General features: G+C 43.7%; 1 protein-coding gene across 1 annotated transcript in view; it reads left to right on the forward strand.

The window, feature by feature from the left end:
• Positions 1 to 13,089, forward strand: part of LOC120021294 (protein unc-13 homolog B-like) — a 111,824-nt gene that overhangs the window by 28,583 nt on the left and 70,152 nt on the right. The window contains exons 3-6 of the mRNA XM_038964991.1: positions 2,390 to 2,489; positions 9,176 to 9,293; positions 9,527 to 9,650; positions 12,819 to 12,892. Of these exons, the coding sequence (XP_038820919.1) occupies positions 2,390 to 2,489; positions 9,176 to 9,293; positions 9,527 to 9,650; positions 12,819 to 12,892 (416 nt within the window). The remainder of the gene's footprint in view (positions 1 to 2,389; positions 2,490 to 9,175; positions 9,294 to 9,526; positions 9,651 to 12,818; positions 12,893 to 13,089) is intronic.

Consider the following 13,089-nt stretch of genomic DNA (forward strand, 5'->3'; position numbering starts at 1 on the left):
TGCTGACCACTTGTTGACTGATTTTCCTTCACTATCCATCTAACTTATTCCAAATCATCTCAAATGGGATGAGGTCGGGTGATTGTGGAGGCCAGGTCATCTGATGCAGCACTCCATCACTCTCCTTGGTCAAATAGCCCTTACACAGCCTGGAGGTATGTTGGGTCATTGCCCTGTTGAAAAACAAATGATACTCCCACTAAGTGCAAACCAGCTGGGATGGCGTATCGCTGCAGAATGCTGTGGTAGCCATGCTGGTTAAGTGTGCCTTGAATTCAAAATTAATCACTGACAGTGTCACAAGCAAAGCACCATCATACCTCCTCCATGCTTCACGTTGGGAACCACACATGCGGAGATCATCCGTTCACCTACTCTGCGTCTCACAAAGATACGGCGGTTGGAACCAAAAATCTCAAATTTGAACTAATTTCCACTGGTCTAATGTCCATTGCTCGTGTTTCTTGGCATAAGCAAGTGTCTTCTTATTGGTGTCCTTTAGTAGTGTTTTTTGTTGTTGCAGCAATTCGACCATGAAGGCCTGACTCACCCAGTCTCCTCTGAACAGTTGATGTTCAGATGTGTCTGTTACTTTAACTCTGTGAAGCATTTATTTTGGCTGCAATTTCTGAGGCTGATAATTCTAATGAACTTATCCTCTGCAGCAGAGGTAACTTTGGGTCTTCCATTCCTATGGCGTTCCTCATGAGAGCCAGTTTCATCATAGCGCTTGATGGTTTTTGCGACTGCAATTGAGGAAACTTTCAAAGTTCTTGAAATGTTCCGGTTTGACTGACCTTCATGTCTTAAAGTAATGATGGACTGTCGTTTCTCTTTGCTTATTTGAGCTGTTCTTGCCATAATATGGACTTGGTCTCATGCCAGAATAATCAGAAACCTGGGCGTGGAGCAGAGGCTTGCGCTGTTCAAGCTTAAAATTCTGTTTTCAAGATATCGACGTGCAACTCAAGCTTAACAGCAGGCCTGACAGCAATGATCCACTATACGGATAGCCACGCAAGCTTCACCCTCATGTCGGTTTTAACAAGATAGGTAGTGCTAGGTATCTACAGCCAATCCTGTAGGGGCTTAAAACTAGAATGAGCTTCGATTGGTCAATAGCACCACAGCGCACGCGACAAAAGTTCAGCTTTCCCCAACTTTGGTCCCACCCTGTTCATGTTCCCTCGTCCATGCTCGCATCAACCAACGGTCCCCCGCCCACTTCGCTTCCCCTTATTGAAAATGAATGGAGTTCTGTTGTTTCATCACCCCCAACGTGCTAGATGGACTTCTGCCATGAGAGCAATAGGATAAAGTGACTTGCTCTGTGCTCACCCTGACCAAAATGTACGCTTCCATTGTAGCAGGAAAAAAACGATAGATTTTGCGACACCCCAGTCTAGCTATGTTAGGCTACTGGAAATCTTTGCAGTTAGGCAACAAAAAAAAGACATAATGGGACAACAAGAGAGCAGTTTTAACTGGTCATGATCAGGAGAAAGAAGTTTGCCCCACCTCTTTGTGACCTGTGGTGCCACATCTGCCCCTACAATAAATATGAAATGATTTGCCACTACCTGCTTCACAGTGACTTTTAAAAATGTTTATAAATCAAACAAGGCCTTTTAACCTTGGTCTTTAAATTGATGGTATGAGAGATGACATACCTTTTCTGCTGTAGAAGCTGGTCTCGCCTGTCTCTGCGTCACGTAGTCCTACTGTACTGGCCTATGTCTCAGTGTCAGAGGTGAAATGGTGATCATGCCCAGAGCTATATTAGGGTGGCTGCTCTGCAGTGAGTGAATCACATCAGCCAGGAGAGAGGATGGATGGCTAGGCTATATCTGCTGCCTGCCTGGCTGTGTGGCACTCCTCTGTAGTGAGATTACCAGGGTCAGTGAATTGGTCTGGGTGCAGGGCGGTGGGGGGAAGGGATGGGGAAACTGACTTATCTGCTTTCACTCTCACCTACGTCGCCGACTGTCCTTCAGTCACACAAAGCCAAATTGAAGCAGTTGGCCAATCTAGCATTACTGTTACTATCCCATCATTGCTACGTCTGCCACCACAATTGTCTTTCTTACCTGTACACAGAAACTCTCCATCTGGCAAATCATTTGATGTCGTGCAGATTACTGCTCATGTCCTATAAAGACAAAGTAATATGGAGACTTGGTCTCCTACGTGTACACAGTAATCTACTCTCTTATTTCCTCTCAACATGACAATCTATCTTTGTAATGTGGTGAGCATAAGTGGAACTCGCTTATGTGGAACTCACTACCGAGTTTATTACGAATATTATATATCAGTACCTCTTCCCACCATTACTTCATGTCATTATATGCAGGCTTTTCACCTCTTTTCCCTCCATTCTGTGTTGCAGGTAAGTTCAATAGCTATGTGACGCTGAAGGTGCAGAATGTCAAAAGCACCTCCATCACCGTGCGAGGGGACCAGCCATGCTGGGAGCAGGACTTCATGTTGTAAGTGACCAGTAACCACACACTTCTTAGACCTCTCTATTCCTGTCCTATGCACTCAGTCTTTGTTTATTTGGATCCCCAAATAATTTTGCAGCAGCTACTCTTCCTGACGTCCACAAAACACGACAAGTAACGGAACACTGATACACTGATCGACAGGACAGTTACACACATTTTTAATACGAAGTGGTAGGCCACACAAGTTCACAGAACAGGATTGCTGAGTGCAGAAGCGTATAATGCGTAAAAATCGTCTGTCCTCAGTTGCAACACTCACTACCGAGTTCCAAACTGCCGCTGGAAGCAACGTCAGCACAAGAACTGTTCGTCGGGAGCTTCCTGAAATGGTTTTCCATGGCCGAGCAGCCGCACACAAGCCTATGATCACCATGCGTAATGCCAAGCGTCAGCTGGAGTGGTGTAAAGCTTGCCACCATTGGACTCTGGAGCAGTGGAAATGTGTACTCTGGAGTGATGAATCATGCTTAACTATCTGGCAGTCCTATGGATGAATCTGGGTTTGGCGGATGCCGGGAGAATGCTTCCTGCCCCAATGCATAGTGCCAACTTTAAAGTTTAGTGGAGGAGGAATAATGGTCTGGGGCTGTTTTTCATGGTTCGGGCTAGGCCCCTTAGTTCCAGTGAAGGGAAATCTTAACCCTACAGCATACAATGACATTCTAGACGATTCTGTGCTTCAAACTTTGTGGCGACAGTTTGGGGAAGGCGCTTTCCTGTTTCAGCATGACAAAGCCCCCGTGCATAAAGCGAAGTCCACACAGAAATGTTTTTTCGAGATCGGTGTGGAAGAACTTGACTGGGATGTACAGAGTCCTGACCTTAATCCCATCGAACACCTTTGGGAGGAATTGGAACGCCGACTGCGAACCAGGCCTAATCGCCCAACATCAGTGCCCGACCTCACTAATGCTCTTGTGGCTGAATTGAAGCAAGTCCCCGCAGGTCCAACATCTAGTGGAGAGCCTTCCCAGAAGAGTGGAGGCTGTTATAGCAGCAAAGTGGGGACCAACTCCATATTAATGCCCATAATTTTGGAATGAGATGTTCAACAAGCAGGTGTCCACATACTTTTGGTCATGTAGTGTATGTCGTATAAGCCACAACATACTTGCTGTGTGTGGCGGATAGAATACCAGTAGTCTGTCTGGAGGCTCTGTAAGTTTCAAGTGTCACATTTTCATACAGTGTCAACATAGAATCAGGTAACATCAGGTTTGTTTTTTTTCAATGATGATCAGAGAGGAACGATGAAGGGAGGGTCTATGGCTCTGAGCTCAACAGACTTATTGTAACAGTACAGTATATCCTCCATGCTCAGCCACTAACACCTTTATTTGATTAAGGCTGACTGTCTTTTGGAATTATGCAGCAGACGCAACCACCTGAGTACTCTTACACTCAGACAGGTGAGAGCAGGGCAGCTAGTCTGCCTCTGGTGCTAATGCTATGTAGCTACAGTTCAGGTTTATGATGTTCAGACAGTAATATGTGAGAGCAGGCCACAGTCGGGGATTTCCAGGAATGTTTTGTCCCCGTTGTTGCCTGCCAGGTGGGTTGTTGTTTCGGGAAAGTTAGCTTACCTGTTCTCACAGCTATTCACTTCCTCATGGTTACTCATTTAATTTCCTCTTTTCAGTGTTCCGTATGTAGGCTGTGCTGTTTTTAGCTCTAGGCTTACTCCTGTGTGTGCGCATCTGTGTATGCAATTTTTATGATATTTTCCCACATCTGTCTCAAGGATGTTTCTGAGTGTAAATGCTTGGTTCTGTAGTACTGTTCATGAAACACAATGTGTTAGCACCTGTTACTCCTGTATGTAAATCATATGTCAAACTAGAAGTCCTAAAACAATGAACAGGACACTGTGTGATCCAGCTGAGGTAATCGGTTTAAGTGCTAGGGCATGGCATTTTCATGGCAACATTTTTATTTTTTTATTTTATTTTTTTATCCATTATTTTACCAGGTAAGTTGACTGAGAACACATTCTCATTTGCAGCAACGACCTGGGGAATAGTTACAGGGGAGAGGAGGGGGATGAATGAGCCAATTGTAAACTGGGGATTATTAGGTGACCATGATGGTTTGAGAGCCAGATTGGGAATTTAGCCAGGACACCGGGGTTAACACCCCTACTCTTACGATAAGTGCCATGGGATCTTTAATGACCTCAGAGAGTCAGGACACCCGTTTAACGTCCCATCCGAAAGACAGCACCCTACACAGGGCAATGTCCCCAATCACTGCCCTGGGGCATTGGGATATTATTGTTTTTAGACCAGAGGAGTGCCTCCTACTGGCCCTCCAACACCACTTCCAGCAGCATCTGGTCTCCCATCCAGGAACTGACCAGAACCAACCCTGCTTAGCTTCAGAAGCAAGCCAGTAGTGGTATGCAGGGTGGTATGCTGCTGGCATTTGTATCTATTGTAGGAAAAGTCTGAAGTTTACTGTTAACTTGAAACTGGCTCTGCTGGATTTCTTTCTTCTCCAATGACGTGTTTCCTTGCCAGAAAGATGTAGCCTGTTGGTTCTGTGGGTCAACCTTTTATGTAACAGATTCACATAATTGATATTGATTGCGTACTATGTAATTGACTCACAGAGTACTTAAGTGGATGGATGCACCTTTCTCCTCTTAATGAGATAGCAGATTGCCAAATGGTATTTTGGTTTGTCAGGCCAGGCTTCTGTTTCTATGCTAGCCAGAGGGCCTTGGAGACTAGAGTCCAGTCCAGACTACAGTTTCCTTGTGAGATAATGGCCATCCCCACCAAGAGACCGGCTCAGGCCACCAGGGCTGACAGAAAACGGGAATGTAGCGAAAGCTATGGATTGATATATACACCGTACACCCCAGCTCACCTTATTTCTAGGGCTGTTTCCATAGCGCCTGTGCTATGCTGCTCAGTCATTAGAGACATGATATTGTTCTTTAGGGATACAAATACAACGCTGGGGGTGTTTTGTGTCCACTGCTAGAGCTTAGCCTATGTAATGTTTAAGAGCCTACATGGGATTGTCGCATTGAACTGATGGCTTATGTTTACACTAACTGTGATGGTGTTGTCTTTGATTGTGTTGTCTCTCACTGTTTCCGCAACAGGGTGCTCCAGAAAGTGACATAGAGGAGAGCCTTAATGTTTCTGTGCTTGAATTTTTTTATTTATTTTATGTTTCACCTTTATTTAACCAGGTATTTAACCACATGGGATTAACAAACATACAGTCAATAACACAATAGAAAAATCTATATACAGTCTGTGCAAATGTAGTAAGATTAGGGAGGTAAGGCCATGGTGGCAAAATAATTACAATTCAGCAATTGAACACTGGAGTGATAGATGTGCAGAAGATGAATGTGCAAGTAGATACTGGGGTGCAAAGGAGCAAAAAAATAAATGACAACATGGGGATGAGGTAGTTGGGTGGGCTGTGTACAGGTGCAATGATTGGTAAGCTGCTTTGACAGCTGACGCTTAAAGTTAGTGAGGGAGATATGACTCCAGCTTCAGTGATTTTTGCAATTCGTTCCAGTCATTGGCAGCAGAGAACTGGAAGGAAAGGCGGCCAAAGAAGGAGTTGGCTTTGGGAATGACAAGTGAAATATACCTGCTGGAGCACGTGCTATGGGTGGGTGCTGCTATGGTGACCAGTGAGCTGAGATAAGGCGGAGTTTTACCTAGCAAAGACTTATAGATGACCTGGAGCCAGTGGGTTTGGAGACGAATATGAAACGAGAGCATACAGGTCGCAGTGGTGGGTAGTACATGGGGTTTTGGTGACAAAATAGATGGCACTGTGATAGACTACATCCAATTTGCTGAGTAGAGTGTTGGAGGCTATTTTGTAAATGACATCGCCGAAGACAGGGATGGGGAGGATAGTCAGTTTTACGAGGGTATGCTAGGCAATATGAGTGAAGGATGCTTTGTTGCGATATAGGAAGCCGATTCGATATATCATTTTGTATTGGAGATGCTTAATGTGAGTCTGGAAGTAGAGTTTACAGTCTAACCAGACACCTAGGTATTTGTAGTTGTCCACATATTCTAAGTCAGAAACTGTCCAGAGTAGTGATGCCAGACGGGCGGTCGGGTGCGGACAACGATCGGTTGAAGAGCATGCATTTAGTTTTACTTGCATTTAAGAGCAGTTGGAGGCCACTGAAGGAGTGTTGTATGGCATTGAAGCTCGTCTGGAGGGTTGTTAACACAGTGTCCAAAGAAGGGCCAGAAGAATACAGAATGGTGTCCTCTGCATAGAGATGGATCAGAGAATCACCAGCAGCAAGAGCGACATCATAGATGTATACAGAGAAAAGAGTCGGCCCGAGAATTGAACCCTGTGGCACCCCCATAGACTGCCAGAGGTCCGGACAACAGGCCCTCCGACTTGACACACTGAACTCTGTCTGAGAAGTAGTTGGTGAACCAGGCGAGGCAGTCATTTGAGAAACCAAGGCTGTTGAGTCTGTCGATAAGAATGCGGTGATTGACAGAGTCGAAAGCCTTGGCCAGGTCGATGAAGACGGCTGCACAGTATTGTCGTTTATCGATGGCGGTTATGATATCGTTTAGGACCTTGAGCGTGGCTGAGGTGCACCCATGACCCGCTCGGAAACCAGATTGCATAGCGGAGAAGGTACAGTTGGTTTCGAAATGGTCGGTGATCTGTTTGTTACCTTGTCTTTCGAAGACTTTAGAGAGGCAGGGTATGATAGATATAGGTCTGTAACAGTTTGGGTCTAGAGTGTCTCCCCCTTTGAAGAGGGGATGACCGCGGCAGCTTTCCTATCTTTAGGGATCTCGGACGATACGAAAGAGAGGTTGAACAGGCTAGTAATAGGGGTTGCAATAATTGCGGCGGATAATTTTAGAGAAAGAGGGTCCAGATTGTGTAGCCCTGCTGATTTGTAGGGGTCCAGAATTTGCAGCTCTTTCGGAACATCAGCTATCTGGATTTGGGTGAAGGAGAAATGGAGGAGGCTTGGGCAAGATGCTGTGGGGTTGCAGAGCTGTTGACCGGGGTAAGGGTAGCCAGGTGGAAAGCATGGCCAGCCGTAGAAAAATGGTTGAATGAAGCCTCAAAACAAACTCATCTGGTTGCCATGGAGACACTCAGTTAGGCATTACTCCATCCTACCCCTGCTTTTGGAGTGTCTTTTAGAAAGTAATGGGAAAAATAATAAATGCAGTAGAATACATGGTGTGTTCTGTGTAGTGCTTATTTTCCAGCGTTGTTTTCCAAAGCCTGTTTGTCCCTGTGCTGCAGGAGCCTGTTCATTCCCATCTCACTCCACAAACAATGGGAAGCTCAAATGGAACATTAGTTAATCAATCAATCAAATGTATTTATAAAACCCTTTTTACATCAGCCAATGTCACAAAGTGCTGTACAGAAACCCAGCCTAAAACCCCAAACAGCAAGCAATGCAGATGTTGCTTGGTGGCTCGGAAAATCTCCCTAGAAAGGCCGGAACCTAGGAAGAAACCGAGAGAGGAACCAAGCTCTGAGGGGTGGGCAGTCCTTTTCTGGTTGTGCCGTGTGGAGATTATAGATGTTCAAACGTTCATAGATGACCAGCAGGGTCAGATAATAATAATCACAGTGGTTGTAGAGGGTGCAACAGGTCAGCACCTCAGGAGAAAATGTCAGTTGGCTTTTCATAGCCGATCATTCAGAGTTAGAGACAGCAGGTGCGGTAGAGAGAGAGTCCAAAAAAGCAGGTCTGGGACATGGTAGCTCAATACATAGTGAATGAAACCATTATACATTTATTAGACAATCACTGTGTCGCTGTCTTTCTACTGATCTCTCTCTCTATTAATGGATTTTTGAATGCTGTTTTCACGGTGGAGTGGGTCTATGGGTTCTTTAATTTGTGTTTCTATGATGCGGAACGATAGAGAGAGCTCAAAGTGAAGTCGGTGTGCGATTGATCAAAAAGAGTCTTGGTTTAATATTTTTAAATAAATGTAAAAAATTGTCTACTCATTCTTTTATATTTGTTTTATAAAAGTACTATATGACTGTAAGCAGTTTATACAAGTAGATGTTTGCATTCACTGTGGCCACGTAAGAGCCGAAGAGATGTGAAGGTGATTGGTCTGCTCATTACAGTAATAGTGTTGTCTTCATTTGGTACATCGCCTTTAGTGTTAGTGGTTTAGAATATTTTTGTTTGCACCTGGGCTCACTCTTACTGCCACCTTTACTGAGGGCAGTGCACTTTTGATAAGTATCTCTTCTCTCATCTTCCTTTTGAAGTGCCGCAAATGCAAATGAGATGAAGAAATTATGAGCAATGGTTGCTTTCAAGTGAGATGCTCTTTTATTGTCAGCAAGCTGTATTTGCATCCTTTTCAATGGCAAATTTAAGGATGGAAGGCATCACGACATCTGACATGATGCATAGGCCTAATCAAAGACCAAGGGATCAGTGAACAGCCAGACAGCGCTTAACCCTAGTTTCTGTTATAATTATTTCAATTTCATGGAGGTGACTCAATACATAGGGAATGAAACCATTATACATTTGTTAGACAATCACTGTGTCGCTTTCTTTCTACTGATCTGTCGCTCTATTAAACTGTGAGTCTGTATTGAATGAGAGTTGATTATGACCCCCTCTCCTTTATTGCCTCTCTCTCCTGTTTCTCCAGTGAGATCAACTGTTTGGACCTGGGCCTCATTGTGGAGGTGTGGAACAAAGGCCTTATCTGGGACACCATGCTGGGGACTGCCTGGATCCCCCTCAAGAGCATCCGCCAGTCAGAGGAGGTGAGAGGGGCAGATGATACACTCATACAACGTTACACACCACCAACACAACTGGCCAAAACATTTAGAGCACACACATCCAGCTCCGATGTTGAAAACCAACATTTACAACACACAGTTCAGATTTTATATAAAACATGTACAGAGTAGTTTGGGCACTGGTTCACCTCCCAGTTAGTTTCATCTGGTCTCTCTGTCTATGACCTCTGACCTAGCCCTTTCTCCTCCCTCAGGAGGGCTCAGGGGACTGGACCTTCCTGGATGCTGAGGTTTTGATGAAGGCTGATGAGATCTACGGCACCAAGAACTCAACACACCACCAGGTTCTTCTGGACTCGCACTTTGAGCTGCCCTTCGGTAAAATGTTATATTGATCACAATGTTTCTGTTGGGCACTTAGCTTCCCATAGGATATCTATTTTATATCATATGTTATCTCTTTAAATGTTTTTGTTGATTCTGTACTATATACCAGGGTCCATTGTCCATCAAACTGTGTCTACACTTACAGTAGCTACAGTTGGTATGATGTATGATGTATGATGCTGAAATGTTATGGGTCTGTTTTTGTAGATGGAACATGTATAGGGCACAGTAATGATTATACAGTAGTAGCCTTCTCCAGTGACCTGTGCTTTAACATACGCCACCACACCTGATATTGATTGGTTGAAATACCAGCAGGTTGCGTAGTGAGCCTTTTGGATGCAGCCGCTCTCATCTCTTCACTGAGGGAGAACAGTTATGTAATTTACGGATCACTTTCTACATCGCTGTCCCTTAACTTTGCCTGCATTGGTGTCGGTGTGCATCAAATCACATTTTATTTGTCACATGCTCTGAATACAACAGGTGTAGACCTTACCGTGAAATGCTTACTTACATGCCCTTAACCAACAATGCAGTGTAAGAAAATATTTACTAAATAAACGAAAGTACACACGAAAGTACACCTGGCAGGTGTACTGTGTTTTCTCCAACACACTGGCTTCCAGGTTAAGCGTGCATTTTTTTAAAGAAACAGTGCGGCTTGGCGGGGTTGTGTTTTGGAGGACGCACGGCTCTCGACCTTCGCCTCCCGAGTCAGTACGGGAGTTGTAGCGATGGGACAAGACTGTAACCACAAATTGGGGAGATTTTTAAAAACTTTTATATCAAATTAATCAATCAATCAAAAACTGTGCTTGGCCACACAGTCGTGGGTGAACAGGGAGTACAGGAGGGGACTAAACACATGCCCCTAAGATCAATAAGTTAAAAGTGTTTGTCTGTGAGAGGGACTAGAGCAGCTTTCAGGTGTTTAACCTGTTTGGCGTGCAAGCCCGACGTCGGTACACTTATGACAACAGCCAGCTCAAAGTGCAGGGCGCGAAATTCAAAATATATATTTTTTAAATATTTAACTTTCACACATTAACAAGTCCAATACAGCATATAAAAGGTACACATCTTGTGAATCAAGCCAACATGTCCGATTTTTAAAATGTTTTACAGGGAAGACAAAATATGTAAATCTATTAGCTAACCACGTTAGCAAAAGACACCACTTATTTACTCCAGTTTTTTACTCCATCAGTAGCTATCACAAATTCGACCAAATAAAGATATAAATAGCCACTAACCAAGAAACAACTTCATCAGATGACAGTCTGATAACATATTTATTGTATAGCATATGTTTTGTTCGAAAAATTTGCATATTTCAGGTATAAATCATAGTTTACATTTCAGCTACAATCAGAAATTGCACCGAAAGCAGCCATAATATTTACAGACACCAACGTCAAATACCTAATTACTCATCATAAAACATTTCTGAAAAATACATAGTGTACAGCAATTGAAAGACAGGCATCTTGTGATTCCAGACAATATTTCCGATTTATTAAATGTTTTACAGCGAAAACAAAATGTAGCGTTATATTAGCGTAGCCACAATAGCCAGAAACACTTGGGCGCCCACGACCAGTTCACATGCACGACAGATATTAGAAATAGCATCATAAAATGTTTCTTACTTTTGGTGATCTTCCGTCAGAATGTTGGACAAGGTGTCCTTTGTCCAGAACAGTCGTTGTTTTGATCTGGAATGGCAAATATCCCTCTTCATTTAGCATGGGCACTTGCCAAGTGGCACGGATCACTCCAACGTCAACAAAGTCAGAGAACGGAACACGGCAAAACTCCCGAAAAAATTTCAATAATCTGATTAAACTATATTGAAAAAACATACATTACGATAATATGGTCACATGTATCAAATAAAATACGAGCCGGAGATAGTTGTCGTCCATAACGGCAGCTAAACAGAAGGCAAATCCATGTCCCCTTTCGCGCGCTCCAGAAACAGGAAATGGACGGTCACGTCATACAAAGACCTTTAATTCCACCTCAGACCAAGATAAACACAAAATTTCTTCTCTCACCGCCTCTTGACAACCAGGGGAAGGTGTATGAAGTGTACGTAGACTCTTACGTATCATGCCCATGTATAGGCAGGAAGTTGAACAGAGCATCGATTTCTGACATTCCACTTCCTGGTCAGGAAATGTGCTGCAGAATGAGTTCTGTTTCACTCAGAGAAATAATTCAAATGGTTTTAGAAACTAGAGAGTGTTTTCTATCCAATAGTAATAATAATATGCATATTGTACGAGCAAGAATTGAGTACGAGGCCGTTTGAAATGGGCACGATTTAACTGGCTACTCAATACTGCCCCTTGCAGCCATAAGAAGTTAAGGGGCAGGCCTTTGAAGGTAGCAGTAGGGATGGGAGGCTGTGTGTTTGTCTGGGTTCTGTGTACCACTGATCCCATTCATTCACCAGGACAGTGGTTTGGTTTCATCTGCCTTTGAACCTCTGGTGTTTGTGTTCAGCTCTCTTTAAAGTCCAAGGTTTTCCCATTGAATTAAAAAAAAAATATTGCTGTAAATGAATATAGGGGAATGATAATAAATGAATATAGGTAAATGTTAAATGAATATAGGGGAAACACTTTAATGTCCAGTGTCTCTCTGTAAAGGATCATGGGACATCAGGTCACAGGTAGGGAGAGGGGGTCTGCTCTAACAGACCAGTGGTTTGGTAGGAGGCATCAATGTATAATATACCTGTCTGCACATTATTGTCTGTTGTTAGGCTGGTAATGTCGTCAAGTTAAGTTTTGCAGTCTCTAGAAGTCTAGTGCTCTGCACTTATGTCACTGAAGTTCTGTCCCTGTCAGTACTAACGTCATTGTCTTGTGCTCTTCTGGGTTTTCATTTGCATCTGTCATGACAAACATTACTACAGTGGAGCCCTGTCATTCATGGTCCCTGTCCCCCAACAGTACAGTTTCAGGGCATAGCCAACTATTTTTAATGTCTCTTTCCTAAGTGGCTCATTATATATTTAAAAGGACCATGAATATATAATAGCAGCATGGTGTATGTTGGAGAGTGGATGGTTTAGGATGGTATGGGGTAGGGCAGGATGCAGCTCACCAGTCATCCCACTCTGTGTGTGTGCGCACCCCTCTTTATCAGACATCCCAGATGACGAGGCGCAGTACTGGACCGGCAAGCTGGATCGCATCAACACTATGAGGATCTATGATGAGGTAAGGCCTACCCTACATGCTAAGGCGCTATTTCACCAGGAATATATGTCAAAAATGTAGTAACAAATTCTACCTATTTATATTTCAAGCAGTTAGAGGTAAAGTATTTTCGAAAATACCCTCTCTATGTTTACATATTGTAAAGTTCCCAGTACAATGAGGTTGAATGTTCTGTAACCTTATCTCCAGATTACACT

The sequence above is a fragment of the Salvelinus namaycush genome, chromosome 26 (genome assembly GCF_016432855.1).
Source record: "Salvelinus namaycush isolate Seneca chromosome 26, SaNama_1.0, whole genome shotgun sequence".
NCBI lineage: Eukaryota > Metazoa > Chordata > Actinopteri > Salmoniformes > Salmonidae > Salvelinus > Salvelinus namaycush.